This window comes from Mugil cephalus, chromosome 19 (genome assembly GCF_022458985.1).
Source record: "Mugil cephalus isolate CIBA_MC_2020 chromosome 19, CIBA_Mcephalus_1.1, whole genome shotgun sequence".
NCBI lineage: Eukaryota > Metazoa > Chordata > Actinopteri > Mugiliformes > Mugilidae > Mugil > Mugil cephalus.
This window is the reverse complement of record NC_061788.1, coordinates 12119191-12133272: the sequence shown is the minus strand read 5'-3', so window position 1 is coordinate 12133272 and position 14082 is coordinate 12119191. Positions and strand designations below refer to the sequence as shown.

The 14082-nt window shown below is 44.9% G+C and overlaps 2 protein-coding genes across 4 annotated transcripts; both read right to left on the bottom strand.

The window, feature by feature from the left end:
• Positions 1-580: 580 nt before the first annotated feature.
• smtna (smoothelin a) lies at positions 581-5407 on the bottom strand. Its single transcript, XM_047570095.1, has 8 exons — positions 3899-5407; positions 3187-3275; positions 2680-2755; positions 2463-2594; positions 2317-2368; positions 2061-2166; positions 1775-1926; positions 581-1614 (listed from the first exon to the last, which is right to left on the bottom strand). The coding sequence occupies exons 2-8, from the start codon at positions 3271-3273 to the stop codon at positions 1467-1469; spliced, it is 753 nt and encodes a 250-aa protein (XP_047426051.1). The 5' UTR covers positions 3274-3275; positions 3899-5407; the 3' UTR covers positions 581-1466.
• A 140-nt stretch (positions 5408-5547) lies between these two features.
• Positions 5548-12695, bottom strand: slc35e4 (solute carrier family 35 member E4). Of its 3 annotated transcripts, XM_047570094.1 has the most exons (4): positions 12189-12695; positions 11338-11481; positions 10653-11263; positions 5548-8247 (listed from the first exon to the last, which is right to left on the bottom strand). In XM_047570094.1, exons 3-4 carry the CDS (start codon positions 11242-11244, stop codon positions 7775-7777), a joined length of 1065 nt encoding a protein of 354 aa, XP_047426050.1. In that variant the 5' UTR covers positions 11245-11263; positions 11338-11481; positions 12189-12695; the 3' UTR covers positions 5548-7774. The 3 variants fall into 3 exon arrangements, with proteins under 3 accessions (XP_047426050.1, XP_047426048.1, XP_047426049.1); XM_047570092.1 differs by having other exon boundaries at positions 10653-11481; XM_047570093.1 differs by lacking the exon at positions 11338-11481.
• Between the last annotated feature and the right edge of the window lie 1387 nt (positions 12696-14082).

Below are 14082 nucleotides of genomic sequence, written 5' to 3'. Positions count from 1 at the left end.
TGGTCAGACCAGTGTTGCTTTGTGGCGGTACAGTATATATTTGACTGTGCACGGGAGGAGATGTTTCTGATATTGCCCTTGAAATGAATGCCCTTCTCATTACTCTCCTGATTTGGTAAATACATCATAGGAAGGGTCACTCGTGAACACGGCAAAACATGAGAAATAGGATATGCATGAGTACACAGACTGCATTGTACAGCTGAGACTGAGAAACACACAAGTTTGATCATGCCCATAAGGAAACTGTTGTTGCTGTTGTGTCCTCCTTCTCAGGTGTTCGAGCTAAAAGAGTCCTCTGGGACCTGGAAACCTTTTAAAGGTTCTAGGAAACAACTGAAGAAATACAACTTATGAGGACATGTGCCAATTAAAACAAGTAATTGTTTGGTGATATTTCATGTGTGTTTTTGTGGATGAGCCCGTCGTGGAAAGGTAGGGAGTGAGGGCCACTTAGCCTATACCACCTGATCGGTGTGCACCTCATCTTTTGCCTCCTGTTAGCGGCCTAATTCTGAAAATACAGGGGTTAGGATCATTTATGTACACATTTTAAGGCACTGCAAGGAAACAAATATAATTAGCAACCTCATAATTAAAATTTATTGAAAGGAAACACACAGTTTTGTGTCAGTATCAAACCTTACAAAAACACACACAGTAATAAAAATGGCTTAAGTTCGTCAAACTCAATGGCACCGTGCGCTAACTATCTTGCGTACTGATCGGTATATAAACTACAAAAGCTTGTACAGTTAATAGTCCAGCAAATAAAATTGGGGTTCTCAGAAGATACAAAGAAAGAGGCTCGCAGATAGACACCTTACTCTTCTGGTCACTAAATCTTTTAAATTCCATGATCAACACGTGTGACGCTGTTTTTGTGAGTCGAGCCAAAGCTGCGAATGTCATTGCATCATGTTTTGACTGGATGTGCCCCACGTTCACACGAACCAAACCAACTGCAAAAGGCTCAAATGGACGAATATGGCTTTAGGCAAATAAAACGCTCCGATATCTTCAGCCCCACTTTCGATAATCTGTTACAGTTAAAGAGCGACAGCACGTATGATGAAATGGATATTTATTATTATTGTTAATGGGTCTTTAATACTCATAGCGGAGAGCCCTCGACAGCATCGTCATAAAAGTGGTTCCCACGTTCTCCACGGCTCTGACAGGGATTAATACAGATGTGTAATCTCAGTGGAATGTACTGGTCCCAAGCACCAGCTGTCCACTGAGAGCACACAGACACTCGCTAACACGCAGGCCGATACAAATGCTACACACGGGGCACCGCGCATTTACATTCAAAACGATGCGTCCACCAAGTGCATCAAATAGCCTGTCGTAAAAAGGTGTAAATGTTCGGTCCGAAAAGGTACATTTGTGACATCGGCCTGCGGTTTGACGGGGCTGTGGAAAAACGGACTGGTGGAAGCTAGCGTGCGACCTCTCAGAGTCTACGGCCTCTTCTTGGTTTTCACCAGGCCTTTCTCCACCAGGCTGCGGTAGAACTCCTGGATGTACGTGTACACGCACTTCCAGTCGGGCTCTCTCATCCGGACTAAGTCATCGGGGTCCAGCAGAGCGGGGCAGCCTGCCAGCCTCCTGCCGACACAGAGCAAAAGTCAATGAGAAATGACTTGAGACAAACAGAAAATACGCTGCCAGAGGTGTAAAGTCACTTTGCTCTTTTTCTGCAATTTACTGCCGTTGTTTATGTGAGACGAGACACGCTGGAGTCTATATATAAGGGATGAGGGCTCACTCTGCGGTGCTGAAAGCCAGCTGGAAGTTGTCCCTGGGCTCGTTGGGGTTGAGGATGGAGTATTCGAACGCATCAGGGAAGAACCGGTGCACCAGGGCGCAGAAGGCTATGCCGTCTTTCCAGCTGGAGGAGAAGTTCTGGATGTCCACCCCCTGTTTCATACCAGAGAGGAGTCGGTTTAGAAGAAACACAAGTGGCTGAGTCCCGGCTGAGACGTACGGGACAGAGCTATGTATAACTCCTTGGGGCAGTAAGTCGCAGACAAAGGGCGTCGGGGCATATTTACCTCATATGGCTCTGTTTTGGCCCTGCACCAATCCAGAAGCATCTGTTTGACATTTTTAGCGTTGGGCACTCCAGCTACAGCTCCAGCTCCAGCGGGGCCGGCCTTACTGAAGAGGCGAAACAAAGAAAAGGCCTTTAACTTGGACAGAGGTGGTGGCTACAACTTTAACAAAAACTTGCATGCGATATCAACATGATTTTAAGATGCACGTACGTATTTTTATATTTGCTACCTCCCTGTTTAAAATGTGTCTCACCTTCCTGCTGACCGGTTGAGGGGAGCGGAGGCCGGTGTCTGGCCCGTTGGTTCTGAAGCGACAGAATAATTATAACAAAATAAAACATTAAAAATGAAGGCTCACCACTTGGACAGCAGGGGTGTCAGAGAGCAAATCAGACTCACTGTTTGTCGACGGCGGCTGCTGGTTCATGGAGGCTCTTCCCACGCTGACACCCCCGCTCGCGGTTCCTCCTTTGCCCAGGCCCTGCTGCTTTAAGTCCTGCTGCCTCGCCCCCCGCGCCTCATCCCGTTTATCTGAGGGCACAGCTGAGAGAGTTAGGAGAAAAAGCGCCAAATCACCACAGGCGACGGCATGGAGCTGTTTTTTGCTTCCGTTCACCTTTCTTCTTCTTGAGCAGGTCCCTTAAAGCAGCGCGGATCAGCCGCCTCTCTTCAAAATCAGATGCACTGTCCAGCTACAGAGAATAAAGCAAAAGAGAGGTTAAAATGAAGATTTATATCAAAAAGTGTCTTTTTGAAATAGTTCTCTAGGCCATAGGTCTTTAACAGGGGTCTGCAACACATTTACATAAATCCAACATATTTTATTAAAGGGATAAGGAATAGTATTAGCCTGAGTTTAATATAGAACACATATAATACATAGTGGGTCCCTACTTAACACTGAAAACCACTGAAGACCCCTGCTTTAGGTGGTATGTGTATGTCAACAAGGCAAAAAAGTGAAACCGCGTCTCGTTCATTGGTTTAATGTGAGAATATGAGAGAAAATAGTTAAGAAACAATCTGCACGGAGTGGAGAAACATTCTCTTTATATGAGTTATGTCTGAGAGAACGATGTCCAAACAGTCAGCTGTGCGTGAAAGTCACATTCAGTCGTCTCACCATCTTGTTGAGAACTTCTTCATCCTCTATAGCTGCCAGTTGTTCGCTGGTCAACGACGACGGTCCACCTTCAGTTTTCGCCTCCATTCCTGATGAGTGAAAAACACAGCTGTCCTGACACATTCACACTGAAAGCAGAACTTTCCAATATTTCACCAGAGAGAGAGAAGCAGATGCTTGAAAACCTTTCTGCCAGGTAAAAGCAACAACTCTAACTTTGCACAGAAAGTTTTTCAGTGAGACGCAATAAATTAAATGGGATTAAAATAGATTTGTGCGACACCAAACATAACAGAAGTTCACTGTGCTCATTGTTTATTCCAAACAACGGACAAATCTCACAAATGGAGAATAAAGACAACATCCGTTCTTCTTGCAGTCTGTTGACTGGCTCAAGTCTAAACAACTGTGTGAGTTTTAACAGACATAAACTGAACAGAGGCGCAAAGAAGTGTTTGTCCTATGCTGGAGTAGCCCCTCGGTGTATCTCAGCAACTGGCTGCAGCACAGAAGGGGTAAAAAACACGTACAAATATAGTAATGTGGTGGAACGAGACCATTACTAACAGAATCTGATAACAGCGTGAAGCTATGCGGTGAGACACAGGGAAACCCTCGGGTCTGAGCGGACGAACAAACTAAAGAACGTGGGAAAATTCTTAAATTCAGGTTTTAGATTTGCTGCTGGCGGAGGTGTCGTGCGGCTGCTCACCTGTTTGATTCAAACCGGTTGCGTGCTGCGGCGGAGTTTGCGACTCAGCGCTCCCTTCGGTCCCCCTTTAAACTTGTCTGGAGAGCTGGGAGAGCTCAACCCTGACATCACACCTCACACCGCAGCGCTTCATAAGGATGTTTAGAGAGAGAGTGGGGGCTGCTTACACGAACCACCCAAAATGGGATGAAGGAGGGAGGAGGGAAGGAGGGAGGAAGACGTCAGGTCTGGCCTCATCCGTCTCTGTCACCTTGACCAGCGGCTCCCCTCCTCTTGACGCCGGATCCTGGATGGTGTTTTATGAAACCTCGCGGGCCGCTCCCTCCGGCAAACAGCTGATTATTCCTCATTTACAGAATGCCACTGAGAACTCACAAGGGCGAGAAACAAAGGGTTAATGGGGGCAAAGATGTGAGGAGCACTGCCTTATTGAGGCAAAAGCTGAACAGTGAACTCTGTTTATAAAAGTAGAAGAATCTCCTCTAGGGAGGACAGAGCACATCTTCGTAGACGGATACAAACACACACATCTGGAAGAAAAGAGCATTGGTGAAATACTTCCAACTTCGGCAGAGATCATATATTATTTAGAAGTTGACCACATTTGGAGGTGAACTTAAAAAAAAAAGAAGAAAAAAGAGCAGACAAATTGCTCCATCCAGTGGCGACCACCCAGCACTACTTCAAAGAATGTTGAAGGATTTGTTATATTCGGGCGTCCTTGTAAATCACGACGGGGAGTCGACATGCTCTAAAACTGAAGAGGCTACACAGGCATCATTAATTACATCTGTCCACTTTGCTTCTATGAGACGCGCTGAGTGAAGGCTGTGACGTCCAAAGGTTTGACTGGACCGAGTTCACCTGAAACTTTATGTTCTCCGACCCGATCCTGATCCATTTTTGCTTTGTGGCGGTGTGAAATATCGTTTCCATGAAAGGGAGTGTATGTCAAAGTGACATCCACATTAATGACAAGACCCGATGTTCTCCCAGCAGAACATTGAGAAAAGGATCGCAATGCCTCCACCGCCGGCCTTCTGCACATAGTCCTGTTGCAATGTGTCCCACAACTAAGCCACGCACCACAATTGCTCCATGTTCCTCACATAACTGATGCAGACACTTTTTTGTGTTGGACGCAGGCCAGCCTCTGTGATTTTGAGTCACAATAGCTCCTCTTACTTATTTTTTGCCCTTTCCACCCATTTTTTTTCTTTTTTTCTGCTTGTAACACTTTGAGGACAACATGTTCCCTCACTGCAACATATCCCACCCAGTGACAGGCGGCAGAATGAGGTAATCAGCGTCGCATTTACCCTCGGTGGTCATAATGTTATGGCTGAATGATGGTAAGACACCACACTAGGGCGCAGTATTAGTTTCTGGGAAGGAATCTAGTGTCGGGACATTTGAATTCAATTTCATTCAATTTAAGAAGGGGTGAAAGGAAAACATGTCAAACTATTTCCTACTCTTTGATGTGAGTCTTTGTTTTTTCATAAAAGTTTAAATGCAAGATTTCTGAGGTCACCTTTTGAACAGAAATGTGAACAGTGTAGACGAAGCGCTACAAAGAACATGTAGTTAGGGCTGAATTCATTTCAAATATGCATGGAGGGTCAAAAACCACAACTCAGATTCAGTTATTAGGTGCTTGGTTTTGTTTATTTAGTTAGTTTATTGTACCAGTCCCAATTATTATTATTATCATCATCAAGCAATCAATTGCACATCATGTGTACATGAGCCGTCCGCATGTTCGGCCTCGAACACAAGTATTAACGGATAAAATCAAATCACTCCTCTCTCGTCTACAGTGTGTCCAAATAAGGCATGAGGCAAATGTTTCATTCTTGAACCAGAATGGTGTCAACCAGCCAGGTGCGACTGTAAAACGCATAAATATAACAAAAATAACTATTTACATCCAACTAGCTTCGCGAACAATCAAAACCAGCACGTATGTACACAGGAAAACCGCGGGCTTTGAAGGCGGCGTCTCTGCACCTCGTCAGTGCAGCCGTCGATAGTGTTTTGATCACGGACGAGACAGCGAGTGTTTCGTTAAAACGGAAATGGTCGAATCCATCATCCGCACGCTGCACTTCTCGCGCAGCTGCTCGACCTCAAGCCACTCATTAATAATTAATGAGCAGGAGGGTGTTAGAAGTCCCATTTAACAGCTGAGGTATTCAATAGTGTTACATTAGTGAAATTAATTCTTATACATAATGTATAAATGTGTAACTACTCTGAAATAGCAAAACCATATTTTCCAACTATTTCACGCCGTCTTTCGAGCTATTTAGAGTCGACTGTGGCTCTATGAAAAGACGCGGCGCCCGTTCGACGACTGAAGGCGGTGAAATGTAAACGTGAGACATGATGGTGACCAACAGTCTTGCCTGCAGTAATCGTCACTGCAAAGTATGCTGATGATATTGTGCGTGTGTCACAAAAGGAATCTTTGACGTCTTCCTTTGTCGAGTCGTCTCGTCAAAGCTCAAAGTCTATCGCGTCTGCCCACCGACAGAACCGGCGCGACGACACAAATGAAGCCTTTTAAAGTAGACGTTTGGCATACCATGCATGAGGAAGGGCGCGTTAACAGGCATCCCAGGTCATTTAAGATGCTTTTAAGAGCAGCAGCATGCAGCCTTCTGCCATCGGCTTTTTCTCGCGCCTTCGAATATTACAAGTATGCAGTTACGAGACGCATGAGGACCAAAACCAGTCAGTGATTGCTAAGGCCCTTGCAAAATAAATATCTTCTTTCACATAAACATCAAAGGGAGGAATAAAATATAACGGCTAAAATGATTTCAGAATACTGAGAGAGAAGACGCAACACTGTCCAGCAGAAGTCAGTTTCACGTGCTGGTTAACCGACGTTTTTTAAAAAACGTGGGAGCGGGTGACGTTAAGTTTTAGGAAGCTCGGTCTTCTTTTTTCCTCGTCTCTTTCGCGGGGGGGGGACAGCTAAAGCCGAGCGACACTCCTTAGAGAACACGTGAACCTAATTATCGCTGCACCGTTGTAAAAGATGGAGATAATTGGACTAATTCTACAGAGACTGACTTTCCAGGTTGGTACGAGAACAAAATCTAGGCCTTAAGTGGGAAGCCGCACCAAAGTTCAGGCCTCTTATTAAAAAATGTGCTTCAGTAGAGGAAAAGAGGCGCACAGAAACGTTGGCTTCTTCCATTATTATTTTTTTTTTTTTAGCCCTGCAACAACTACGTCATCCTTTAAAAAAAAAAAGAAAAGAAAAAAAAGCTTCCTAGTTTACAAACCAACAAAAAAAGAAGCTGCCAAAAAAAACCCTGGTCTCTCACCATAACGAGGCCAGAAGACTATCAGGTAACAGTACCATAAATAAATCTTATCATTACAAATTGTGCCCATTCAGAGTTTGAGGAGGAGCGCTTTCTAAAAACCCCCAGCCCCTCGGTGTCACATCAGCAGATAATATCCACAACAGCCACCCAAAAACATCGATTAGAGCCCTCTGGAAATGAGAACAGTTTCACAGTGGAGTAGTATGAGTGACAGTGTGCGATTTACCTCATGAGGTATCGATCAGTTTCAATGTGCTCAGGCATGCATATATCGCTATATATGAGCAAGTTATTATTATTATTATTACTAAAGGGGAGAATTTAACCTAAAGGCAACCGTTCCTCTCTGCAGTCTCCAGTTCTATGTGGCCAGTAGAGAAATGAATTGGCACAGTGAGGAATTTCATAAAATAATTTTTAAAAAATTGACCCAACAGGATCACAGCCCCGCTTACAGTGTGGAGAACACACATTACAGTGTAGCCAGATTTCCTTTCCGTCTTTTAGTGCTCTGTTATTTCCTCCGTCTTTCAGTTCAGTCTATTTTATCTTCTCGTTTCTCATCCGTCGGTGCACTGACTGAGTCCTTCAGACCCTCAGCTTTGGCCCTGCGCGCGTCCATGTAGCTGACGATGAACTCCGAGTTCTGGTAGATGAGCATGCCGGACAACGTGAGCACCGCGCCCGCGCAGCTGAGGGCGGACAGCTCGCTGCCGAAAATCAGCTGCGACAGCAGCAGGTTCCCCACCACGCTCAGGTTGCCGAGGATGTGCAGGGTGACGGCCGAGGTGAGCGTGATGACGCAGCAGCTGGCCAGGTTGTACATGACCGAGCCCAGGCAGCTGAGCAGGATGAAGACCCACAGGTGGCGGTCGTAGTGCATCGGTGACTCCAGCACGGCCCAGTTTTCCAAGGCCAGGGCGGCCACGGCCAGGATGCAGAAGCTGGGAATGGACATCATGTAGAGCAAGAACACGGAGTTGATTTTCTCCTCCTGGAGCAAAATGCCTGAAATGAACAAAACAAAAAAAAGTATTTACTTCAGTGCAGTGAAAGTCCTGAGAAAGTCAACTTTTATGTAGGGGGTCGCAAAATCTTTGGTTGATTAAAGAATTTATATATATATATAGGTTGACAGACACAGAACACATATAGTAGGCAGGGGGTCCCTGCTTAATCTCTACAGTTTGGGGTCCTTGCCCTGAAAAACCCTGCTTTATATGAAGAAGGAGGCAGTGGAAAATTACAACAACATGTAAAATGGAAGCAGCAAGGGCAGGTGCGGATGAAAACACCCAAGCAGCACGCATGACCATATCATAGACGAGCAAACACCGGTATGCAAACAAAGTCACAGAGGACTTCAAATGAAAAGGGGAAGTTTATCTGAGCTGTCTGGATCCGAACACAGAATAAATAGTGAATGTGTTTCAGTTGTCAGCTTCATATTAACAACATACTGTCAACATGTTCCTATCCCCAAATGTAAATGTTGGTGTTTGCTGAGCGCAACAGCTGCGGCTGATGTAGTAATGCTCCATAGACCGTGTTCAGAAAAGCGAATGTTAGCTTGTCTGAGGTAGCGATGCTCATAACATCTGAAAGGCTGAACTGTTTGCTGTTTCATTTGTGATATCGTTCCAGTCAAGCTTGTACCAACTCATGTTTCTATTATTATCTATTATTACAACCCCAATCAGTGTGCTAGGCCAAATTTCAAGTAAATTCAATTCAACACAGTTCAACAGGAACACAAGCTACAACCTCTAAAATGATCACAAAGTTGACATGTACGCTCTTAAGCGAGTGTGTACTTGAAGGTGCAGACTTGTTACTTCCATTGTTTCAAATGACTAGTTTGATTAGAATTTCATTAGAAATAAAAACATAACAACAACAAAACCTTGAACTAGACTGTTTTTCGTATCAAACCGAGCATTGAGATCCAAGCCATATACATATACATTGAGAAACAGAGAGTATTAAACAGGTCTGTTTGGTTGACACAAGAAAATTTCTTTGTGTTTTCATGGGCAAAACAACAGTAACCAAGTGATCAGCTGCCATTCAAAGAGGGAAAAGGGGAAAGAAATTATGCAAAACTCCTTTTTGGAAAGTTTATGTTTTACGCCTTTGCATCAGCAGGAAGTAATTTCACTGCGGACACGTCCTTCATTTTAATGACACACTGTTGAATTTGCAGGCTTCAACTTGCGGCCTTTGAGCAGAAACGTGTCAGCGGGAACATTAACTTATAAGGGAAACTGTAACAACATCAACAACAGAGAGAGGAGACAAAAATAGCTCCTTGAAACCTGAGACAATATGTCGGGACATAAAGTTTTAGCCACGATTAAAAATAAAAGTAACGTGCTGCAGTTTCCATCTGCTGCACCTTGTTTACATACTTCACTCCGAAGGCGCTGCGTGATTTAAAGCGAGGACCCTTCCTGTCGTAAGCCCCGCTGCTGTAACCTGTATTTGCCCCTCAGCTGTTCCAAGAAAAAAAGTATGTAGCATCACATTCCTCAGCGCAAACTAAATAACTACTTTTGAGTTGTGTAAAGACAGAGTCTCTATGTATTTTTAGAAACTCACTTAATTTCTTTCCTCTCGAGTAATTTCAATGTTTGGGAGTCTAACGACGTTGGTGAGCCTAATCTACTGCACGCGGACACTGATCAGTGATGCAATCAGTTTTTTCAGAAACCAGCTATAAACTTGTTTGGGCAACAAAGGCTTCAGTGAGGGAACAGAACATTAGATAAATGAGTAATTAAGTAGTAAGCATGGCATCGATACAAGAAAATAATCTGCCTCTTCTGTTTTTTTCTAAGACTTTTTAAGTATGTTGTTTTCATTTGTATAATCAACTCAATTGCATTACTGCTGTCCTCTAGTGAGTACAACTAAAAAAATAAATATTCAATTCACTACACAGTAGACATCATTTTATGGGCACTTTCTTTTCATTCAAAAATGGATGGCAAATAAAAGAAATTCAAAAATATCTTCTTTAATTTGCCATCTTACACAGGATGACTCAGAAATGTATGTGTCATTTCCACGTTTGGCCTTTTTTCTGATCATTTACGTTCGTCTAAACCAAACAGTCGGTCTCCAGGACGTGACACTCGCCGACTCGCGTTTATGTTTGTGTTGCGTTCCCTAAGCAACCAGAAAATATGCCACTGTGCCGTTCCACCTTAATAAGAGGGTGTGTTACTGGACCGAGGACTGAATCACCAAAACGTTCCAGGACCGCAGACGAACTGTGTTTACTGCGGGGAGACACTAAATTTCTCCCTGATGTCAGTGGAAAGAAGTGGCTTTTCTATAGCTACGGCAAAAAACACAACAAATCAAAAATGTTAAACACTTGGACTGAAGTGGTGAAAATGGAAGCTACTCACTCTGCTGGATGGACTTGACGCCTCTCAGCATTGTGGCCGCGAACACGAAGAAGCAGCCGGTCTGATCGTACTGGACCTCTCCCATGATGCTGAAGGAGGCGCCCAGGCAGATGGGCATCATGGCCGTGTACTTGAGGATGTGATGCTGCTTGCCCAGGATCAGCGTGGATATGGCCAGGGTGAAGAGCGGGGTCGTGGTGTAGATCATTTGTGCGAATGACAGCTGGACATAGTTCAGACCCATGTTCCCGAAGGCGATGCTGGCGCAAAAGGTGAGGCTCAGCATGAACACTTTACATTTCGCGCTGGGGGTCAGGTCCTGCTCCCCGACCCCTCTGTGGCGGATCACCCGCAGCTTGATCAGCCCGTAGTCCACCACGATGGCTGTCAGCATGTGCAGCGCTGACAGCAGCAGAGGGTACCTGAAGTTGTAGACGGCGAATATCCATTTGTTGAGGCTGGAGATGGTGGTGCCCGTCACCAGCCAGACGACGACAGCTGACAGCAGATGGAGCATCTCCGCGGGTGGCCTCCTCCTGCCCGTCTCTTGCAGAGTCGCCCCGCATTTTGAGAAGCCATCGGCGCTGATCATCTTCGTATCATCGTTCTCTCTGTAAGGCAAGCACATGTTGAGTCCGTCTCATCTCCACTTGACATGTACCATCAAACCGGAGAGTTTAGGAACCTGCGACAGAGCTGCGTGTTCCCCCGTCGGTCTTTTGTTGTCCGGTAAAACTGCACTTTTCAGCACCGCCTATAGACACGTGTTTCTATTTTGCATGACGGCCCCGGTTGTGTAACGAAGCCTGAACTGGCAGGATGACATATGCTTCAGCGAGAAGACAGACAGAGGAGGGGAAGGAGGAGGAGGGAGGGACAAAATAGTGAAGAGGTGTTCGGGGCTTGGCTGGAAAAACACTACGCGCCTTCTGAACCAGCTCAGGAACCGAGCGGATTGGGCGGACTTGCTGCAATGGACTGACTCATTGTGATGCACCAAAACACGGCGGTACTGCGCGTACCTGTAACTAAATCTTTTAATGTATCAGACAGCGATACGAGCTATGTTTTCTGCTTTAAATAGCAGCTGGCTTCAATGCCAGAGGGGATCTTGTGATTCCCTTGCTGAAGTACCGGGGCTTGTTCCGCCGTGTGGCCGGTTGCGCGGCGGCGGTTGCCGCTGACTTCGCGGTGAATTAACACCAGTCTGGGTCAAACAGCGGTGCCACTCGGTAACAACACGGTACAACTCGGTGACACAAAAGCACAGTGTGTTCTCTCGTCTTGAAAAACCTGAAAGCGTGAGGTGTGCTATCTGACCTCCAGCTGACACCATGAGGCTAAATGTTTTTTTTTTCCCCTACTGTTATGCTAGCTGTTAGCTCTATAGAAATGAATGAGCCAACGGTAGGTTGTCAGCTTAAAATCAACAAAAAAAAAGACGTGTCTCCTGTTGGTGTTAGCACCCACTCGTTAAGTGAGCGCTAGAGATAGCGCAGTGATATTTTATCAGAATGTGAGCTTGTTTGTTTTTACCTTGTCCTCGGAGCACTGACAGCATCTCCCCCCAGATCTCCGTCAGTCGGTCACTGAGCTGTCAGCGAGGGATGTGTCACGCGCTAAAGAGCCGAGAGTTGGTAGTGAGTCAGAGGAGTCGATTCCCATCCAGTGAGAGCAGGCTGCGGGACCTAGACGCAGTAGTAAATAGCCTTTACGCTGGTGTGAGACATTTATACATGTGCCTGGTGGGATTGGGTTAATTTTTGTTTCCACTTCCTCCACACTTTTAATAATGGCGACTGAGCCCCCCGGATTTAGGATTTAAGGATATACACCAACATTTTTTGTCGTATGGTTGCTTCATCGACATGCAACTGCCATTTCAGAGCCCGTATATGCTAATTTTTGAAACTTCAGTCACATCTCTTCCTTGAGTCGCGCATGTGCTACCCCCACTAACAACAATAACAACAGTCAGTGCGTTTACATGCAGAGCTTAATCGAGCTATGTCAAAATTCGACTTTCTGACTACAGTCCTTGTCCCAGTTTTCATGCAGCGCAAGAAAATCGAATAACTGTTCTCCTCCTCCACACTAGGTGGCGATACGTGTCTTTTCAGCGGGATAATACCACGTTAATACGGCCCGATTTCCAGTTGACCTATTACGCGATATAATAAACAAGAGTCGTTCATGCGGCAGGCCGGCATTTCAAACAACAACCAGACGAATAATAGTACATTTTTTAATCTCGTACCTAATGTTCGCGTTACTTCTGGTGCAGGTAAGATCCGCGCTATCCCTCAGATGGTTCTTCTAGCAGCTCGGTTTCTCTTCGTCTTCTTCTGCGATCGGCTTTCTTGGATGTGTTTGTTCCGGGGTCACACGCCAGCACAGCGGTTGTGGAGCATACGCACACGCATTATCCAATGAAAACTCTGATTCCAAACGCATTATCTGGGCGTCTCAATCAGATAATGACAACTCCAATTTTAATTGGAGTAACGTGTTTACATGCACTTAAATTCTCCTGTTATAGTCCGATTGAGGCAATAATTAGTTTTTTTCACGTGCATGTAAACACACTGAGTGTCAGGCTCCTGCTGCAGAAGCTACAGAGCTTGATATCACTAGATAGAGAGCAAGATCTCATTAGTCATAAGTCGTATACTTACACACACGCTCTATTTCTTCTTTTCTGTTGTGTTGTATTTGAGGGCGGTTGTACAACATTTCAGTGTTTTTATGTGGACAAGGCGACGTCATATTTACAGAAAACTTTTTCAAAACGAAGTCACCTCCGATTCCATGCTTACATTGCCTGAAACTTTTTTTGAAATTTCGCTGAATACGAGTCATACACATGTCTGTATCTCTGAATCTCCTCAGTCATCCTTACCAATCTGTGTTGATTCAAAACAATTCCAAAAACTGAGGAGATGGTAAAGCAGCTGGAAATGCTAAACTGGCAACACGCTACTACCAAGCGGACCAATCACAGCACTTGCAGTGTGCGTTGCCACAACACTTGTTCGTTCCTGTTTACTGAGTTTGGATTTGTTTTTGCTTGGGTGGAATTGACTGAAGTGTTTTGTTCATAACTGCACAAAATGAGACAGTTATTAGGCAGATACTAAATATGGAGCTGCTTGGGACCCGAAAGAACCAGATCTTCTTTGGGAGCTGTGACAAAAGAGCCGACTCTCATAAAAGAGTCGAACTTCCCATCAGTACTGTCAGCCAAGCCAGGCTGTTTCATTGGGCGGTTTATTTAAAGGGCAAAGCCACCCCTTTAAGATTAGGGACTGAATGGTGCAATCTGACACATCCTCTATGTAATACACAGTACATATCTTTATCTTATGTTTTATACATCTACAACCTACTAAACACATTGTAATATTTTCATTATATAGCTTTAAATGTACTG

Coding starts and splice junctions, on each gene's coding strand:
- smtna (XM_047570095.1), bottom strand. CDS start 3,273: ATGGAGGCGAAAACTGAAGGTGGACCGTCGTCGTTGACCAGCGAACAA. Junction 2,167..2,316: donor CTCAACCGGTCAGCAGGAAG/GTGAGACACATT, acceptor TCGCCTCTTCAG/TAAGGCCGGCCCCGCTGGAG. Junction 1,927..2,060: donor CCAAAACAGAGCCATATGAG/GTAAATATGCCC, acceptor GGTATGAAACAG/GGGGTGGACATCCAGAACTT.
- slc35e4 (XM_047570092.1), bottom strand. CDS start 11,280: ATGTGCTTGCCTTACAGAGAGAACGATGATACGAAGATGATCAGCGCC. Junction 8,248..10,652: donor CGTCAAGTCCATCCAGCAGA/GTGAGTAGCTTC, acceptor TGTTCATTTCAG/GCATTTTGCTCCAGGAGGAG.